General features: G+C 43.5%; 1 protein-coding gene across 2 annotated transcripts; it reads right to left on the reverse strand.

Moving 5' to 3' along the window:
* Positions 1 to 5,332: 5,332 nt before the first annotated feature.
* LOC115140635 (nuclear receptor subfamily 1 group D member 1-like) lies at positions 5,333 to 19,803 on the reverse strand. Of its 2 annotated transcripts, none has more exons than XM_029678984.2 (6): positions 17,968 to 19,803; positions 9,913 to 10,218; positions 9,579 to 9,812; positions 7,483 to 8,036; positions 6,967 to 7,363; positions 5,333 to 6,860 (listed from the first exon to the last, which is right to left on the reverse strand). In XM_029678984.2, the coding sequence occupies exons 1-6, from the start codon at positions 17,981 to 17,983 to the stop codon at positions 6,664 to 6,666; spliced, it is 1,704 nt and encodes a 567-aa protein (XP_029534844.1). In that variant the 5' UTR covers positions 17,984 to 19,803; the 3' UTR covers positions 5,333 to 6,663. The 2 variants fall into 2 exon arrangements, with proteins under 2 accessions (XP_029534844.1, XP_029534838.1); XM_029678978.1 differs by lacking the exon at positions 17,968 to 19,803 and adding an exon at positions 15,139 to 15,172.
* Between the last annotated feature and the right edge of the window lie 289 nt (positions 19,804 to 20,092).

The raw sequence follows: 20,092 nt of genomic DNA on the forward strand, positions 1-20,092 counted from the left end.
CCTCCACAATCACCTGACCTCTCATTCTCCGTGGCCGGTGTGAGTAAGACATTTAAACGTGTTAAACCTCGCAAGGCTGCCGGCCCAGACGGCATCCCTAGCCGCGTCCTCAGAGCATGCGCAGACCAGCTGGCTGGTGTGTTTACGGACATATTCAATCTCTCCCTATCCCAATCTGCTGTCCCCACATGCTACAAGATGGCCACTGTTGTTCCTGTACCCAAGAAGGCAAAGGTAAATTAAGTAAATTACTATCGCCTCATAGCACTCACTTCTGTCATCATGAAGTGCTTTGAGAGACTAGTCAAGGATCATATCACCTTCACCTTACCTGTCACCCTAGACCCATTTCAATTTTCTTACCGCCCCAATAGGTCCACAGACGATGCAATCGTCATCACACTGCACACTGCCCTATCCCATCTGGACAAGAGGAATACCTATGTAAGAATGCTGTTCATTGACTATAGCTCAGCATTCAACCCCATAGTACCCTCCAAGCTCATATTTAAGCTTGAGTCCCTGGTTCTCAACCCCGCCCTGTGCAATTGGGTCCTGGACTTAATGACCAGGTGATGAAGGTAGGAAACGACACCTCTACTTCGCTGATCCTCAACACTGGGGCCCCACAAGGGTGAGTACTCAGCCCCCTCCTGTACTCCCTGATCACCCATGACTGCGAGGCCATGCACGCCTCCAACTCAATCATCAAATTTGCAGACGACACAACAGTAGTGGGCTTGATTACCAACGACTGGACAGCCTACAGGGAGGAGGTGAGGGCACTCGGAGTGTGGTGTCAGGAAATCAACCTCTCACTCAATGTTAACAAAACAAAGGAAATTATTGTGCACTTCAGGAAACAGCAGAGGGAGCACCGACCTATCCACATCAAAGTGGCAGCAGTAGAGAAGGTGGACAGTTTAAAGTTTCTCGGGGGTACACATTGCAGACAAACTGAAATGGTTCACCAACACAGACACTGTGGTGAAATTTGGCTTGTCACCTAAAACCTTCACAAACTTTTACAGATGCACAATTGAGAGCATCCTGTCAGGCTGTATCACCGCCTGGTACGGCAACTGCACCCCCCACAACCGCAAGGCTCTCCAGAGGGTAGTGAGGTCTGCACAACGCATCACCGGGGGCAAACTACCTGCTCTCTTGGACACCTACAGCACCCGAGCCACTGCCTGTTCATCCCGCTACCATCCAGAAGGCGAGGTCAGTACAGGGGCATCAAAGCTGGGACCCTGGAGACTGAAAACAGCTTCTATCTCAAGGCCATCAGACTGTTAAACAGCCATCACTAACACAGAGAGGCTGCTGCCTACATACAGACTCAAATCATTGACCACTTTAATAAATGGATCACTAGTCACTTTAAATAATGCCACTTTAATAATGTTTACATATCTTGCATCACTCATCTCATATGTATATGCTGTATTTTATACCATCTATTGCATCTTGTCTATGCTGTTCTGTCATTGCTCATCCATATATTTATGTTTATATACTCTTGTTCCATTCTTTTACTTAGATTTGGGATTATTAGGTAGTTGTTGTGGAACGGTAGATTACATGTTAGATGTTGCTGCACTTTCAGAACTTGAAACACAAGCATTTCGCTACACTCTCAATAACATCTGCTAACCATGTGTATGTGACCAATAACATTTGATTTGATTTGAATTTAGATGGTTTGGGATGGGTTGGACCGCAGAGTGAAGGAAAAGCAGCCAACAAGTGCTCAGCATATGTGGGAACTCCTTCGAGACTGTTGGAAAAGCATTCCAGGTGAATCTGGTTGAGAGGATGCCAAGAGTGTGCAAAACTGTCATCAAGGCAAAGGGTGGCTACATTGAAGAATATCAGATATGTATGTTGGTCACAGATACATTAACAAAAAAAGGTAGGGACATGGATCAGAAAACCAGTCAGTATCAGGTGTGACCACCATTTGCCTCATGCAGCGCGACACTCATTGGCATAGAGTTGATTTGGCTGTTGATTGTGGACTGTAGAATGTTGTCCCACTCCTCTTCAATGGTTGTGCGAAGTTGCTGGATATTGGCGGGAGCGGGAACTCGCTGTCGTACACATCAATCCAGAGCATCCCAAACAGGCTCAATGGGTGACAGGTCTAGTGCATATGCAGGCCATGGAAGAACTGGGACATTTTCCCCCTCCAGGAATTGTGTGCAGATCCTTGCGACATGGGGCTCCGCATTATCATGCTGAAACATGAGGTGATGGTGGCGGATGAATGGCACGATAATGGGCCTCAGGATCTCATCACGGTGTCTCTGTGCATTCAAATTGCCATTGATAAAATGCAATTGTGTTCGTTGTCCGTAGCTTATGCCTGCCCATACCATAACCCCACCGCCACCATGGGGCACTCTGTTCACAACGTTGACATCAGCAACTGCTTGCCCACACGATGCCATACACACATGTGGTTGTGAGGCCGGTTGGACAAACTGCCAAATGCCAAATTCATAGTTGGAGGTGGCTTATGATAGAGAAATGAACGTTCAATTATCTGGCAATAGATTAGATGGACATTCCTGTAGTCAGCATGCCAATTGCACAATCCTTCAAAACATGAGACATATGTGGCATTGTGTTGTGTGACAAAACTGCACATTTTAGTGTGGCCTTTTGTCTCCAGCACAATGTGCACCTGTGTAATGATCATGCTGTTTAATCAGATTCTTGAAATGCCACACCTGTCAGGTGGATGGATTATCTTGGCTAAGGAGAAATGCTCACTAACAGGTATGTAAACACATTTGTGCGCACAATTTGAGAGAAATATGATTTTTGTGTGTATGGAATATTTCTGGGATATTTTATTTCAGTTCATGAAACATGGGACCAACATTTTACATGTTGCGTTTATATTTTTGTTCAGTGTATATATACAGTGCCTTCGGAAACTATTCAGACCCCTTGACTTTTTCCACATTTTGTTAGGTTACAGGCTATTCTGAAATGGATTAAATTGTTTGTTTTTCTCATCAACCTACACACATAATGTGAAAGCAAAAACAGGTTTTTAGAAATGTATAAATAATAAAACACCTGAAATATCACATTTACATAAGTATTCAGACCCTTTACTCAGTACTTAATTGAAGCACCTTTGGTAGTGATTATAGCCTCGAGTCATCTTGGGTATGACTCTACAGGCTTGGCACACCTGTATTTGGGGAGTTTCTCCCATTATTCTCTGCACATCCTCCCAAGCTCTGTCAGGTTGGATGGGGACTGTTGCTGCACAGCTATTTTCAGGTCTCTCCAGGGATGTTCGATCGGGTACAAGTCCGGACTCTGGCTGGGCCACTCAAGGACATTCAGAGACATGTCCGAAAGCCACTCCTGCATTGTCTTGGCTGTGTGCTTAGGGTCATTGTCCTGTTGGAAGGGGAACCTTCACCCCAGTCTGACGTCCTGAGTGCTCTGGAGCAGGCTTTCATCAAGGATCTCTCTATACTTTGCTCCATTCATTTTTCCCCGATCCTGACTAGTCTCTCAGTCCCTGCTGCTGAAAAACATTCCCACAGCATGATGCTGCCACCACCATGCTTCACCGTAGGAATGGTGCCAGGTTTCCTCCAGACGTGACGTTTGGCATTCAGGCGAAAGAGTTCAACTTGGTTTCATCAGACCAGAGAATCTTGTTTCTCATGGTTTGAGAGTCTTTAGGTGCCTTTTGACAAACTTCAAGCAGGCTGTCATGTGCCTTTTACTGAGGAGTGGATTGCTGCCACCACCTGTTCTCGGCGTGATGAGAGGTGTTGGGTTTGCGCCAGACATAGCGTTTTCCTTGATGGACGAAAAAGCTCCATTTTAGTATCATCTGACCAGAGTACCTTCTTTCACATGTTTGGGGAGTCTCCAAAATGTGTTTTAGCGAAGACCAAACGTGTTTGCTTATTCTTTTCTTTAAGTAATGGCTTTTTTTCTGGCCACTCTTCCGTAAAGCCCAGCTCTGTGGAGTGTACGGCTTAAAGTGGTCCTATGGACAGATATTCCAATCTCTGCTGTGGAGATTTGCAGCTCCTTCAGGGTTATCTTTGGTCTCTTGGTTGCCTCTGATTAATGCCCTCCTTGCCTGGTCCATAAGTTTTGGTGGGCGGCACTCTCTTGGCAGGTTTGTTGTGGTCCCCAAGTCTTTCCATTTTTATTAGTGGATTTAATGGTGCTCTGTGGGATGTTCAAAGTTTGGGATATTTTTTTATAACCCAACCCTGATCTGTACTTCTGCACAACTTTGTCCCTGACTTGTTTGGCGAGCTTCTTGGTCTTCATGGTGCCACTTGCTTGGTGGTGCCCCATGCTTAGTGGTGTTGCAGACTCTGGGGTCTTTCAGAACAGGTGTATATATATACTGAGATCATGTGACAAATCATGTGACACTTAGATTGCCCACAGGTGGAGTTTATTTAACAAATTCTGTGACTTCTGAAGGTAATTGGTTTCACCAGATCTTATTTAGGGGCTTCATAGCAAAGGGGGTGAATACATATGCACGCACCACTTTTCCATTTACAAGTACTTTTTTAAATTTCACTTCACCAATTTGGACTATTTTGTGTATGTCCATTACATGAAATCCAAATAAAAATCCATTTAAATTACAGGTTGTAATGCAACAAAATAGGAAACACGCCAATGGGGATGAATACTTTTGTAAGGCACTGTATCTTGTGGGTCCTCAAATGTTAGATGAGCTCTGAATGCTCACTGTATCTTGTGGGTCCTCAAATGTTAGATGAGCTCTGAATGCTCACTGTATCTTTCACTGATCATCATCTTTTTAATATCAGGACACACACACACACACACACATGCATTGCACATGCACACACACACACATGCATTGCACACACACACACAGATTCTCTCGCACTTCACTAATCATAATCGCTGTTCTCTTTTGTTAATCTCCAGAAAAGCACAGATGTCAGTTACACTGTGGACACGTCCCGTTGTATGAACTTTTCTCTGTATGTATCTGGCTCTGCGGCAAGTAGCGCTGGGCTGGGTCAGATGACTTCATCTACTCCGAGTCACGTTCAGAAACACTTGACACATTTACCCACATTATATTCTATCAAATATATTTTGACACGGTTAGCATCCTAAGCATTCTGTCTCTGCATGGTTCATTGTTATATCTGCTCTGTGAGGATGAGTGTGTTTATCTGTAGGTTGTGTGCTTATATAGGACATGTTTGGTAGAGTTAATGGTAATAGTGGCTTTTATGTAAGTCGGTGACACAAAAAAAGTCAAGAGTTAAGAAGAGTCGTACAGATAAAGTACAGTATATAATGTCATTTAATATTGGTTCTCTATGGAAGAAGTTTAAACATGAAACATTTACAAAATATACACGAGGTGATGCATGGATCAATTAACAATAGTTATATTTCAATAATATAGGTTCAAATCAAACACTTTTTTACATGGTTTGTGCACATGGTTCCATCGGTTGCTCTCTTGTTGCGATAAGAATGAGGGGTGGGGTTTGTAATGCTCCAGGGAAGACCAATGGACAAATACAGTAGATGCACACCTTGCATCACCCAAACAATCGGGCACCTCTTGAACATGGCACCGTTGCTTTGTCTTCAATGGTGCTAACATCATACAGCAATCAACTCAAACAAATGGAGTAGGAACCAGTCACAAATATTATATCTAATATGTACAACAATAGAATACCTTAAAACATAACCCAACAAATATGGTCTAAAATGTCCAAATAGTATCTCCCTGATTACAGCATACAAATACAATCCATCCTACTCTCAATTCTTACAAATGGAAATAATACATTTTCTCATCAAATCCCAAATATTTGATTTCCAAAAAGATTGATGACGTGATTTTGAAAATAGCTTAGGTCATTATAACAGTGTATAACACAGTCAGTTAGGGATCTAATAGTGTGTTTTATACATTGCTATTGCTCTATTATATGGGTTGATTTCAGATGTGTGTTGATGTATGGAAAGTGCTTTGTTATTCATTGAACAGCCTGTGTAGGGTGAATGTGGAGGAAGAAAATATATAGTTTGTGTGTATTTCCCTTTCTCACGTGAAGAGGGTGTCCTTCCTTCTTGCTGGTTTGCCCCTGTCTGTCTGTTGCAGACAGAAGGACATAGTGAAGCGTGGAATCAGAGAGGAGGAATGGAACAGAATTTTGGTCTTCAATCACTGTCACCGGGAGTTATGGGTAATGGAGGATTTTTAGACCCTCGTCCCTCAACTTTGGGAGCTGAGTTGGTCTAAGATGGTGCTTACAGCACACCGACTTATTCAGCAGACTATAAGTCTATGAGTCTTTTAGAGGTTTTACCAGCTCTGAGTATTGTTCATGAGGTCATAGTTCAAGAGTCTCCACCCTCCTCTTTTCCTCCATCTTCCTTTGAGATGCCTCTCAGTCCACTCATTCACCTTGTCCAACCCTGCTTCTGTCCCAGTCCCAGCTCCAGCACACACAGCTCATTGAAGAGAGCCTGATGGTGACTGGCTGGTGGCTTATGGCTGGAGTGAAGGGATCATGAGGGTGTTTCCCAAGAGGACTGCCCCTTTCGGGGGTCCGGTAGTCAGTGAGTGTCCCTGTGGGCTGTGGTTTCTCCAGGGCCTTAGAGGTCGATGCTGAAGGCCAGCAGTTTGTCGGAGTGCAGGTTGTTGAGGGTGCGCAGGTCGGGCAGGCGCAGCAGCAGCTTGGGGAAGAGGGTGCTGTCGTCAGGGCGACGGCGGGTGATGAGTGAGCGCAGGGCTTTGATCAGACTCTCCTGAAGCTGCTCCACTGCAACAACGTCAGCCATACCTGAACGGTCTGCGAGACGAGAGGAGAGAGGGTTAGATGCATCGCGAAAAAGCAAAACAAAACATATGTGATTTTTAAAGAGATTTTTAAAGTGTGTCTCTTATGAGTCTCTTACCAGCAGACACTAGCACCACAGCCATGAAGAGGGCCATCTCATCGGGCTCTAGACCTAGAGCTCCCAGCTTCTCACTAAACTCAAACATGGCGTCCAGCAGAGTGCCCATGCCCAGCGCCCGCAGGGACATCAGGGGGTATGTTTGGCCGTTCAGGAAGGTCACCGTCTTCTCCTTGGGGTCGAACAGCGAGCAGAATCTGACCATCAGCACCTGGAAGGTGCCAGCCTTAAGCAGCATGACCTGGTCATGCTGGCTGAGATTCTGGAATCCTGGGATGCTCTTGGCAAACTCCACCACCTCCTTGACGGCTGGGGTGAAGCACTGGGAGAAGGCCTCCCATATCTGCTGGCTGGAACGGTCACGGGGGGCCACGGGACATGCGTTCAAGGGACACGCCTGAGAGAGAGGGAGAAGGTTAGAATGGCTCTATGACACTCCTACAATCATGTGTGTATTGTATATATAGTAATACTAAGGAAATATTTTTACTAAGGAAGTATTTTAATGAGACTCACCAGAACTTTGGCACCTCCACTCAACTTCCAGGGGCAGGTAGTCTGGTTTTGAGACTTGCCAGCTGGAAAGCTGTTTTGATTGGCTTGGAAGGTCTGAGCTGGCTGGCTTCCATTAGACAATGGGCATTGACTCTGATTGGATGATGGTTGGTAGGTATACTGGGCGTTGTCAAAATTGTTGTTGCGTGGGCAGCGCGAGGGGGTCTGGTAGCTTTGTGTGGGGTGTGACTGGTACCCCTGAGAGGGGTTGGAATGGGAGTGGGTTTGGTGTGCCGGGTGAGAGTAGCCAGACTCATGTGCTGGATTGTTACGGACATTGTTGTTGTTGATGTTGACGGCCATCTTGATTACTGGCTTCACATCCTCTTGGGCGAAGATGTTGTGGTAGGCAGAGGAAATGGAATCTCCAGATTCTGGACTGGCTGGGGCCTCAGAGGAAGAAGGTGAGGAGTCAATCTCCATGGATGCTGATTCATTGAGGCTGTTCATGTAGCTCTGCATCTCGTCCAATAGCCTCTGCTTCTCACGCTTGGGGATACGCCCAAAGCGCACAGCTGAGGAGAAGGAGGACAAGGGGAAAATAAGTTAGCTAACGAATTGATCGCTTTCCCCGATGGCAGTTACTAGAGCTAGTATAGCAGTGGCCTGAAACTTATCTATCTAATTCAATCTTTTACTCCCTGACACTGATTGTGAGTGCAATCACTGTATGGCATGATTACTGACTAATCCTACAGGGTACAGAGAGCTGGGGGAGATTTCTCTCCTCTCTATATAACCAGTCTGTTTCAATCAACCATCAAATGACATGGTATACCACCCCCTTTCCTCTCCTCATTTGACTCCTTGATCCCCCTCTTTATCTCTCCAAGCTTCCCAACCCCCTCTCTATAGCACACCTCCTCTGCCAAAGCTATTTATAGTCTGCTACTGTATGCTACACCCCTTCCCCCAATCTCTTTCCCTCCTGCTCCCTCTATCCTGATCACTCTCTTCCTCTTTCTACCTCGCCCCTCGCTCCTCTCTATGTTTCTGTTAAGCACTCGTTCCTTTCTCTATGAAAATAGGTTACTGGGTCAGCTGGAGTAAATATTGTCATTGACCGAGTGACAGAGGAGGGAGGAGAGGAGATGTCAACGTAGAGGAGAGTGAGAAGGTAAAGGACTGAGGGTGAAGGAGTAAGAGGATGATTGAATGAGAGTTAGGGAGTAAGGGAATGAGAATGATACTGAAGGGTAAAAAGCTGGAAAGGGAAAATGGGTTAGATGAGTGACATCAAAAATGTAGTTTTAAATGAAAGCCTTGTATTCATACATTAAATATTCAAATATCAAAGGTATAAAAAAAGCAACACCTATGCGGAGATAATAGAGCCTTTTCAGTAATTGGCGCAATGGTGGGTAATTTTCCTCCTCACTAGCGTTTTCCTTTTATAGGTCACCTCAAAATGTTTGCTCCAGAAAAGTAGATGATTTATTATCACCTAGTTTAGAGAGATCTCAGGAGTATACGGTGGCCTGTAGGGAAATGATGCCATACAGGAGAGGGATGGAGCTGAGCATCTAACTGTACCAACTGTACTATCATCTAACAATTTTTGAATAGTTTACCAGTATTAGAACATGGACTATTACATTTATTTTACCTTTATTTAACTAGGAAAGTCAGTTAAGAACAAATTCTTAATTTCAATGACAGCCTAGGAACAGTGGGTTAACTGCTTTGTTCAGGGTCAGAATGACAGATTTTGACCTTGTCAGCTCGGGGATTCGATCTTGCAACCTTTCAGTTACTAGTCCAATGCTCTAACCACTAGGCTACAAGCCTGAATGTTATAGACTTTAGATGTGCAAACACTTTCAATCTGACACAGATGGTATAATGAATTGACAAAAATAAACTGAATTTGGAACTATTTTTCCCATGACTGATGACTACTGGGACTCCTCATCTGCTTCTGTCATCAATCAGAGATGGAGAAGGAGTGGAAGAAAGAACAGAAGGAGAGATGAAGGAGAGAGAGAATGGATGGGGCATCGAGAAGGTGTGACTGAAGAAGGAGAATGATGCCAGATATAGATGGAATGTTCTCTTACCATCTCTGGACATGCCCACGGAGAGACACTTCTTGAAACGGCAGTGCTGGCACCGGTTGCGGTTCATGCGCATGATCAGGCAGCTCTCGTTCTTCACACACATCTTGTAGTGGATGTTCTGCTGGATGCTGCGGCGGAAGAAACCCTTGCAGCCTTCACAGGCGTGAACGCCGTAATGGAAGCCAGACGCGATGTCCCCACACACCTTACACAGGAGCACCATGCCTCCTGTCTCTGTGAGGTACACAAAGAGAGGAACGATTGGTTAGACATTATAATAGACAAATATAACAAGAAAAAATCAAAACAGAAAGCCAGTAGAAGTGGTACTTACTGGTGAAGGTGCCAGTGAATCCGCAGGGCCTCTTGGCCAACATAGGGTGGGCGTAGGTATTGCCAGAGGATGTAGTGGTTGTAGAGGCATTGGCTTCAGGGAACTGGAAGACTAGTTTGGGTGAAGGTCCTCCCCTGTTCTCCCCTCTTTCTCTCTTCAGAGGGCCGATCTCGGGGAAGGAGACAGGCTCAGGAGATGAGGATTGGGAATGGGAGGACCGGGGGGACTGGGTCTGGTACCCGCTGGAGGGGCTGCCAGGGCTGGGGCTGGCACTACCAGATGAGCCAGCATACAGTATCACACCACCTGGAGGGCAAAGAGGACGAGAAGAGAGAGAGGCAGTTAGTGTCACTGCTGTCACCGTGACACAAGGAAGCAGACAGAAGGCTATGCTGCCAGCAAACTATCTGTGCAAAGATGCATAAGATCAATATCCATATCTGTGTTCAAATAGTTCCACACGCACACAGACAGGCCCACAATGTAGGTAGGTCAACTAACAGATAAGTGTTGAGCAATAGGCTATTTTGATTAGGTGCCTGTCTTTACTTGGATGGATTACCAAACATGAACACACCTCCTGCCTGTGTAGTCGACATTTAAAACATAACCAGTCTCAAAGAAGCCGATAAAAGGTCAAATAAGGTCAGAATGTGTCTGGAGAATGAGGTCAAATCTAACTGGGGACCGACTTGATATTTGTCAATAGTCTTTTTCCAAAATGTGCATATAAGACTTCAAAACAAGAATTATCATTCTAGCTTTGTCTAATTCAGTGTTAGATGATGTGGGACCTTGAATTTATACAAAAACAAAATAATAAAACAATTCCCACAATGGCCAGGTTTTGATACAAATATGTCTTGGCTATATACGTTACTCAAAGTTCTCACTCAAATTCTTCAATGTTCGAAAGCAAGTTGGGGATGTAAACTCGGAAATGTCTCATTACTGCCTCCCTCTCCCTCCCTCCCTCACTGTAAAGATCGTGCTCTGTGTACGAGAAGAGCGACAGCCCCTCACGTGTACGCTGAGCCAGCCAGCCTGGAGCCAGCTGCCTGCTCGCTCTAAAAGCAAGCCTTGCTTTTCCCCCTGGCGGCGCGCCCGGAGCTTGCTCAAACCGCCAGACACCTGACCGCCGACTCACATGGACTCCTGACACAGTTCCTGTTAGGGCTCACAAGGCGCTTTCCGCAGTCCCGTGTAGACAACAGCCGCAGTACAATAACAGGCAGCTGGGAGCTCACGTTTGAAAGAGAGACGGCTTTAGTACTGTGCGTACAGAGGGAAGGCAGGGCAGTCTACCGTGTCTATACTGCCATGCATTCCACTGAGCCTCCGGAAACCCAGAGGGGGCGACATACAAAGCTGTTTTCTTGGTGTTTTACTCAGTCAAGAGAAGTTATATGTATCACAAACCCGTGCCCACATAGATTAAATTATTTTTTCAGTGACAGAACAAGCAAATTAAAGCATTCTTACACATAGGCTATGTCCAACTGCAAGCCCATAGGTGTTACATCAGTTCCTTTGAACCTTGTTATGTGAGTTACAATTCATGCAGTTACAGTTGAAGTCGGAAGTTTACATACACTTAGGTTGAATTCATTAAAACTCGTTTTTCAACCACTCCACAAATCTCTTGTTAACAAACTATAGTTTTGGCAAGTCGGTTTGGACATCTACTGTGTGCATGACACAAGTCATTTTTCCAACAATTGTTTACATACAGATTATTTCACTTATAATTCACTGCATCACAATTCCAGTGGGTCAGAAGTTTACATACACTAAGTTAACTGTGCCTTTAAACAGCTGTGAAAATTCCAGAAGATTATGTCATGGCTTTAGAAGCTTCTGATAGAATAATTTAAATAATTTGAGTTAATTGGAGGTGTACCTGTGGATGTATTTCAAAGCCTACCTTCAAACACAGTGCCTCTTTGCTTGACATCATGGGAAAATCCATATAAACCAGCCATGATCTCAGAAAAAAATTCTAGACCTCCACAAGTCTGGTTCTTCCTTGGGAGCAATTTCCAAACGCACGAAGGTACCACGTTCATCTGTACAAACAATAGTACGCAAGTATAAACACCATGGGACCACGCAGCCGTCATACCGCTCAGGAAGGAGACACGTTCTGTCACCTAGAGATGAACGTACTTTGGTGCGAAAAGTGCAAATCAATCCCAGAACAACAGCAAATGACTTTGTGAAGATGCTGGAGGAAACAGGTTCAAAAGTATCTATATCCACAGTAAAACGAGTCCTCTATCAGCATAAGCTGAAAAAAATGCCAGACTATGGTTTGCATCTGCACATGGGGACAAAGATCATACCTTTTGGAGAAATGTCCTCTGGTCTGATGAAACAAAAATAGAACTGTTTGGCCATAATGACCATCGTTTGGAGGAAAAAGGGGGAGGCTTGCATGCCGAAGAACATCATCCCAACCGTGAAGCACGTGGGTGGCAGCATCATGTTGTGGGGGTGCTTTGCTGTAGGAAGGGACTGGTGCACTTCACCAAATAGATGATATCATGAGGAATGGAAATGATGTGGATATATTGAAGCAACATCTCAAGACATAAGTCAGGAAGTTAAAGCTTGGTTGCAAATGGGTCTTCCAAATGGACAATGACCCCAAGCATACTTCCAAAGTTGTGGCAATATGGCTTAAGGACAACAAAGTCAAGGTATTGGAGTGGCCATCACAAAGCCCTGACCTCAATTTGTAAGTCGCTCTGGATAAGAGCGTCTGCTAAATGACTTAAATGTAAATGTAATCCTATAGACAATTTGTGGACAGAACTGAAAAAGTGTGTGCGAGCAAGGAGGCCTTCAAACCTGATTCAGTTACACCAGCTCTGTCAGGAGGAATGGGCTAAAATTCACCCAACTTATTGTGGGAAGCTTGTGGAAGGCTACCCGAAACATTTGACCCAAGTTAAACAATTTAAAAGCAATGCTATCAAATATTAATTGAGTGTATGTAAACTTCTGACCCACTGGGAATGTGACGAAAGAAATAAAAGCTGAAATAAATCACTCTCTACTATTATTCTGACATTTCACATTCTTAAAATAAAGTGGTGATCCTAATAGACCTAAAACAGGGAATTTTTACTCTGATTAAATATCAGGAATTGTGAAAAACTGGGTTTAAATGTATTTGGCTAAGGTGTATGTAAACTTCTGACTTCAACTGTAGTTATCTGACTGATTACACACCTGATTGAATATCATTTCAATCAGACTTTTATGTTTTCAATACAGGTCAGACAAATTTGCAAATTCAATAGCATATGACTCCAATATCTTGACTGTCAGTTTATTTCATATTTGCATCCTTTACCCCCTTTTTCACAGGGACCTTGAATTATCTATGAAACATCATGTAGATCTGCCTCCTGCCTTCCCTTCTTTCTCTCTCTGCTGGAGGAGACACGTGCAGCTGGCTGGGAATGTCTGTTTAGCTTAAATTGAGTGTGCCTGATTGTAATTCCTCTGCCAGCACGTGTCAACACTGACTGACGGAGATGAACTCTGCTGGGGCTTCACTGTTTGCATGTGGCTTCCTCTACGCTACCTGACAGTCTGACTTTAACCCCCCCCCCAACACACACTGCCCTATTGCACTCCTCTTTATCCTCTCACATCCCCACATACATACAGCTCCATCTGAAGTTTAGGCTCCACACCCACTTAAGTTGTTCCCAGTGATTCTCACATAGTCCTGAGTTGTTAGTTAGGTTTCCAGTGTCAGGTGTCAGCCCTGTGAGGGTAACCTGACCCCTGGCCTTCTCTATGGCAGAGAAAGAGTAATTTACCAGGACCTGAGTTTGGCCTGGAGCACTACACTATGACACAGGTCATATGTGATATGTGGGGTAGGGCAGTATGACACAGAGCTAGCGTAAACAAATAGACAGTAACTAACCCCTCCTTCTTTCCCCTCTCATGGGAGTCCCATCCACCGTTAGTTGGGAATCAGCCAGGTGGCATGTTTGTATACCATATGTATAGCATATATATCAGGAAATGCATTTTCTAACTTCCTTACCCTCTAGTGTAATGGGGTGGCACATGGACCACTTGACCATGAGGTAAGAGTCAGGTGGGAAAACACTCAGCTTGGACAGAAATACATATCTTTCAAACCAAATATGAATTTTATTTTATTTACCTCTAACCCTAATTGTATAAAGACCAAATAGCTCATAAACCATATTGTAATTATGTCCTTTATAACATGACAATCTAATGACTATGAGTTGAGTTTTTTCAAGGTAAAGCCCACATCCCTTCCCATCCGATAACCAGCTTCTCACCTTCCCCCCTGTCCTAAAGTCACATATATAATGGTACCATAGCCACTGCTGTTGTAGAACCTCCATACTCTGTCACTGATGTTGAGGTCAGCTTTATCTCCAGTGCTTAGAGGGAAGTCAGCTAAACGGCCAGGGTTTAAATCAGGTGAGGAGACTCGTGTGAGCTAATCTCATAGTGGGCAGGGCTGGAGGGGAGTGCCAGACAACGTGAGTCACACCAATGCCCTCCCTCTCTCGGTGACCCCTAACACCCTTACTCACTCACTCCTTCCCTTGTTCCCTCCAGACACTGTCTCCTTGTGTAATCTATAATCTCATTGGCCTTCATTTGTAAGTGTTTGGTGGTTTACTGAAAGAGTGACTCTATAAATAAATTACAGTGAATAAGACTGGTATTCAGAGAGGTGTAAAATTGGTTAAAAACAAAATACATTGAATACAAGTAGAGTAATAAGAACATATTTTCCAGTTACTCATATAAACAGAATAGTCTGCAATTATTGGCAGAAGTAGGGCAATATAACAATTATCTTGGAGTAGAAGCCTATAGATACTTTGACAAAGTAGGCAAACATATTATAGCTATATTATACAGACATACTAGACCATTCAAACAGAATGTTCGAGGTTTTGAGTTCGCTAGTTGGGTTTATTTGTCAGAGTCATTTGTGATATCAATAAGTGGACTATTGCTACAATGTAGGCTATCCTCAACACGTGACATTTTGGCTATTGATACGATGTATAAGAAATGTATCACAATATCCGCTATATTAGATATACTGTATAATAAGTCATAATATTCAGTTGTCTTTCCCAAATAAAATATATCGGCGTAAAGAAATGGACACAAACCTAGTTAATAGGCTGATAAACGTTCGGACACACTGACCAATCTCTTGCAAAGGCATAACAGGAGTCCCCCGGAAAGGCTGTGAGTAAACCTGGAGCGCGCGAGAAAGACTGATCAATTCGGGAGGGCGGGGTGGGAATCACGCGCGGCACGTGGATGCTGAAGTTAATGCACGTGATGTCGCGCTAGGCATGCACCGTGGGCACTCGGGTAAATCAAGAGCATGATGTCCACCATTATCAGACGATTGCCATGCATGTAATGGCTCAGATACTTATTAGACTCGAGGACATGGCTGTAAATAGGGAGCGCGGTAATTCCATACCAATGCCACAATCCCGTTACGTGCTGTCTTCGGGGAAATACTGTATCTTTGGCATTGGAGTTATTCCAGCCTCCACTGTGTACGCTAATAACATTACGTTTATGATAATTGCTTCCTATTATCAGTATCACCTGACTCAAAATGCAATGCTTGTGTATTGAATATTTAATTAATGCTATTAGAATATCTTTCACTTTAGAATAGTGAGTGGTCAATTTAGTCACCTAGTACAGGGATTTCCTTTATTAGGGAACCACCCCCATATTGTGTCCTGCCAGAGATTAATTTACTGCTATGAATGTATGTCCTATGGAGGCCAACTTGGTCAACATATCTGTTGAAATTAAGGTTGACCACTACCCATTATTGAGTGGGCTTGTGGGAATCATTCCACTGATCCATTAGCCAATAGGATATGGTTGGCACCCAAACATATATTTAATTTAACTTAGTGTAATTCATATTTGCATAAATACTTTTTGTATTCAATATCTTGTATTTTTTAATATCTTATTAAATAGTATTGCTAAAATTGTTTTGACTAGCTCTGCTGGCAATCGATCAGGGAAGATAGTGATAAAACAGTTTTTGTGATCTATTCCCCATCTATTTAATTTGGATCTGGTTTAAATGGCTTGTTTGTGCTTAAAAGTTGGCCTTCCAAGTCATGACCAGTTCATTAATAAATTGCTTTGGCTCACATGTCTATGGAATAGGCGTGATAGGTTCTTGACACGTGTTGAGAGAGCAAAAAGTTGCGCAGCAGCGCTGAACAAGAGGGGAGTCGCTAGACAGGGAGCGTGACCAGTTCTGTCAATGAGTCACAGACCCGTAAACACGCAATCTCATGTCAAAGAAGGGAACACCTTTCTGGAGTAGTGCTGATGAAAGGATTCGAATGGCTTTGTTTCCCCCTCGTCATCCAGTTTGATTAGATTGCGCCAACAATTCTAAACTCTCCAAGTCAAGGCAACTTTAAGCACAAAGTGCATCTGCGCAACAGATAATCAAAGTTGTTCCAAATGATGTAAAGTAACAATATATCCATAAAATAATATTGTATGATTAGAAACTGAATAGGTACATGAAGGATAGCCCAGCTATAGCACGACAGAGCATGTAAGGTCGGACCGGTGCTGCACATGAGTTGAAGCCCAAAGGCCGTCGGCTGGCGATATTGAGTAGTTTCATTTTATCATCCAAAGGGAATGTATGCAGCCAGCTATACCCCCGCCATCCCCCGTGGACCGGTTCGTACACAAAACATTCTCCATTCAGGATGCAAAGGCGTCGATTTCGTCCTTCACTCGATTTAATGGTGAGAAGGCGGAAAATAAAAACATTTTCCTCCACCATGCTAAAGTGGCTAATGCTACTCCTGGTTGTTGCGTTTTGCATTCAGCCAATCAGGTTGCAGCAGTCTGCTACGACACCAGGGGTGAAAAAAACAGACTGCTGCAACCTGATTAGATTAATGCATTGGAGGGTCGTTGAAGTGGATTTGTCCCAGTTGTATGTGGTAAATACTACCTTCCCACTTGGTTATAAATGCAGCAAAAGCTTGATGATTAGTTGACAAGATGACTCCAATGTTGTACATAAACCCTGGATAACTAATATTGGCACTCCCCAGTAAGAGCAGTCCTCCATAGGAATGAATGGAATTGTACAGTATTTCAATGAAATGCTTCAAGGACAAAATGACATGTATTTATGATTGGTTAGTAATCTCTAAAAATATATACTTATTTGTATTTATTTTATTGAACCTTTATTTAACTAGGCAAGTCAGTTAAAGAACAAATTATTATTTACAATGACGCCTACCCCGGCCAAACCCTAACCTTCAAGGAAAATATTTGTATATTATTTTTTATTTCATGTTTAGCTCACATAATATAATTTAAAAGTATGCATTACAGTGTCTGTAATATAATACATGTGACAAAAACGAATGTTGACAAATAATACATCATACATTTCTATAGCTTCCCAAATACTTTTTACAACGGTGTGGGTGTGCCAAGATGGAGGCGAAATGGCTTCAACACAGCGCCCCCTATCAGTCATCTAGTGTATATATAAATCATTGCTTGAATCAGGTGTGCTAGCTCTGGAATAGATCAAATACATGGAAGGGCTGGGGGTCCCCGAGGAGAGGTTTGAGAACCTCTACACCTCAATGAAGGCTTGGCAACCTTCAGGTTTATGGATCAAGCTTCATAAATTACATTTCATTCATGTATCCATTTATATGGATATGCAGTGTAGCCGCTGGAAATACATGATGACATGAACAATCAACTCATTCATTCTCAAATAATAACATTTTTAAAAGATAATCACAGGAACTGCCCTGCGTATTACCATTACACACGCAAGGTATAGCCTATGCACCAAACACAGTGAAGGAAAATGCCAACATAGTACATATTACATTTACTCAGTAGTGTTAATTTACAAGTACACTATAGGCAAATATATCGATACCTTAGCCTACAACTGACAATAGCATAGATTGGTAATAACGTAATGAAACTCACCAGGGCTGTTTTCCATGTTTTTCGGTGTTTGGTTGATTTATAAACGATATTCAAATTATTTAATGTAGGTTTGTCTCTGCGTCAATGAGGAGTTTCGTTGATATAGGTTATACAGTCATGAACCGCCAAGAAAGCATAGAGTTGGTAGCCAATCCCAATGACAAAAGCAATGAGACTGCGCGCAGGTCCTTCAACCCCGTCAAGTGTGAAAGATATCAAAACTGATTTAAAGTTGAGCAAAACCTAAACAGGTTTCGGTTTGGCGAAATAGTTACAAATCGTCTCCAATGTGCGTAATTGCGAACAGGTTCAGTGCCTTTGTTGCCCGTAGCCTGATTCGCTTGGTGTCCGTAGGTCGTGTGATGTACAGTAGGCTGAACTAAACGTTCTTTGAAAATAAATTCCAAGCATTCAGCTCTAGTGCCAGTGTAGTCACCATCAACATCTCCAAAGACATAAGTGTGGGAGTAGTTTAAGCACACCCACCCATTAATAGGCAATCCACTTCGCCCACACTAAACCAGCACGTTTTCAGGTGTCTGAGAAATGTGACCAGTTTTTTTTGGCCCCCGTTTTTTTTGTTCCTTTCAAATCTCTGTTGTAGGTTTTGTATGGTAGGGATTACACTGTTTCTCTCTTTTTCTCTCTCTCTCTTTTTCTCTCTGTATGCCTATGTCACGCTCTATTAGAATATCTCATCCACCTCTTTTACTCCACCTTTCTTTATTCGTTCTCACGTTTTCATTGGTGGAGAGCTAGAGTGGAGGCGAGACAGTTAGACTCACTCGACATTGGAATGCTGGTAAAAGCTCCGCTGCATGTGCGCGCGGCATGTGAGCCACCGAACACGATGTCCTACTGACACACATTCTATGCAAATGTCAGAGGCCTTGTGATAAGAAGGGGGAGGGAGGGGGCTAGCACATTGAAGTAGGCGGAGCTCACCGTGACTACCTCTCCCTCCACCCTTCCTCCTCTCCACACGTTCTGCCTTCAGAAGCGATTCTGTTTTTGCTAGAATCTCAGCATCGGAAATTGGCATGATGAGAATGTGGGTCAACATCAGTTATGAAAAACACATCAAATAGCAAAGTTTTCTGTAATGCACATCGTAGGCATCCCGGGTGTCCAAGTTTTTTGCGCATAAACATGGATCTGAATTTAGGTCATTGAGCTCCGCTGGAGGGACTCATCTCAGTACATGCGCCTCAAGTTTTCTTATCAAATAGCGGGTTTTGAATAAATAAATCATGATGAGTCACGGAGATGTATTCAACTAGGTTATAAAATATTATTATACAACTGGTCAAATAGGGGTTGTTTGTGTTATGTTTTCTCTGTGGCAGCTGGTTAGATTTGGTCAATGCTGATAGGCTGCTAGACGTCATCACTTTTAAACCATTGTAGGCCTATAATAGCCTATAGCCAGAGAACGTCCTCACGTGTTATCCGTAATGAAGCAGCGCCACTCCGTGGTGGAGTTCACTGTGCCGCGGCTCACTCCTGTTGGCCAAACGTTATGGTTTGCAGGGGCAGTATGCGAATTATATATGCGTATATGCGTCATATGGCACACGCTTTAGACCACGTTGCTTCTGATTCAAGAAAAGATTATAGCCTAGAGTCATTCGTCATTATCATGTTTCAGACATTGCTCATTGTTGGTCATATAACCATACATGAAACTGAGCCCTCTGGGTATTACTGTAGTCTCGAAAACCTGATCCTAGGCAACACAGGAACTACTATACTGCCCACATTACTACTTTATCCGCTTTAATAAAATACAAAATAGTACCTAGCAAGATGGAGATTGCCGATGTCATTTTTAATGTATGCATTTCGCAAGTGTCTCGTTTGCATCAACTACCTTAACTAAAACCATCGCCAAGGTTCAAGCTTGACCTCGTATTTTTCCGAGTTCCCAGTTGTTTTCCCAGTTGTTTTTCATGACTTCAGTGATCTTCAGTTCGGAAAGTCGGAGCTCTATAAATAGGCCCGAGTTCCCGAGTTGGATGACCGTTAAAATCGAGTTTTCCAGTCGGAGCCCGTTATTTCCCCAGTTTCCGCTTGTTTTTTACGTACTGAATTCGGAGATTTTCGAGTTCCCAATTGTTTTGAACGC

The sequence above is a fragment of the Oncorhynchus nerka genome, linkage group LG2, assembly GCF_034236695.1.
Source record: "Oncorhynchus nerka isolate Pitt River linkage group LG2, Oner_Uvic_2.0, whole genome shotgun sequence".
Lineage (NCBI taxonomy): Eukaryota > Metazoa > Chordata > Actinopteri > Salmoniformes > Salmonidae > Oncorhynchus > Oncorhynchus nerka.

Excerpts from the sequence above, each read along its gene's own strand:
- LOC115140635 (XM_029678978.1), bottom strand. Across the intron at positions 9,813-9,912 it reads ATTCACTGGCACCTTCACCA|AGACAGGAGGCATGGTGCTC; the intron begins GTAAGTACCACT and ends TGTACCTCACAG. Across the intron at positions 8,037-9,578 it reads CGTGGGCATGTCCAGAGATG|CTGTGCGCTTTGGGCGTATC; the intron begins GTAAGAGAACAT and ends CCTTCTCCTCAG.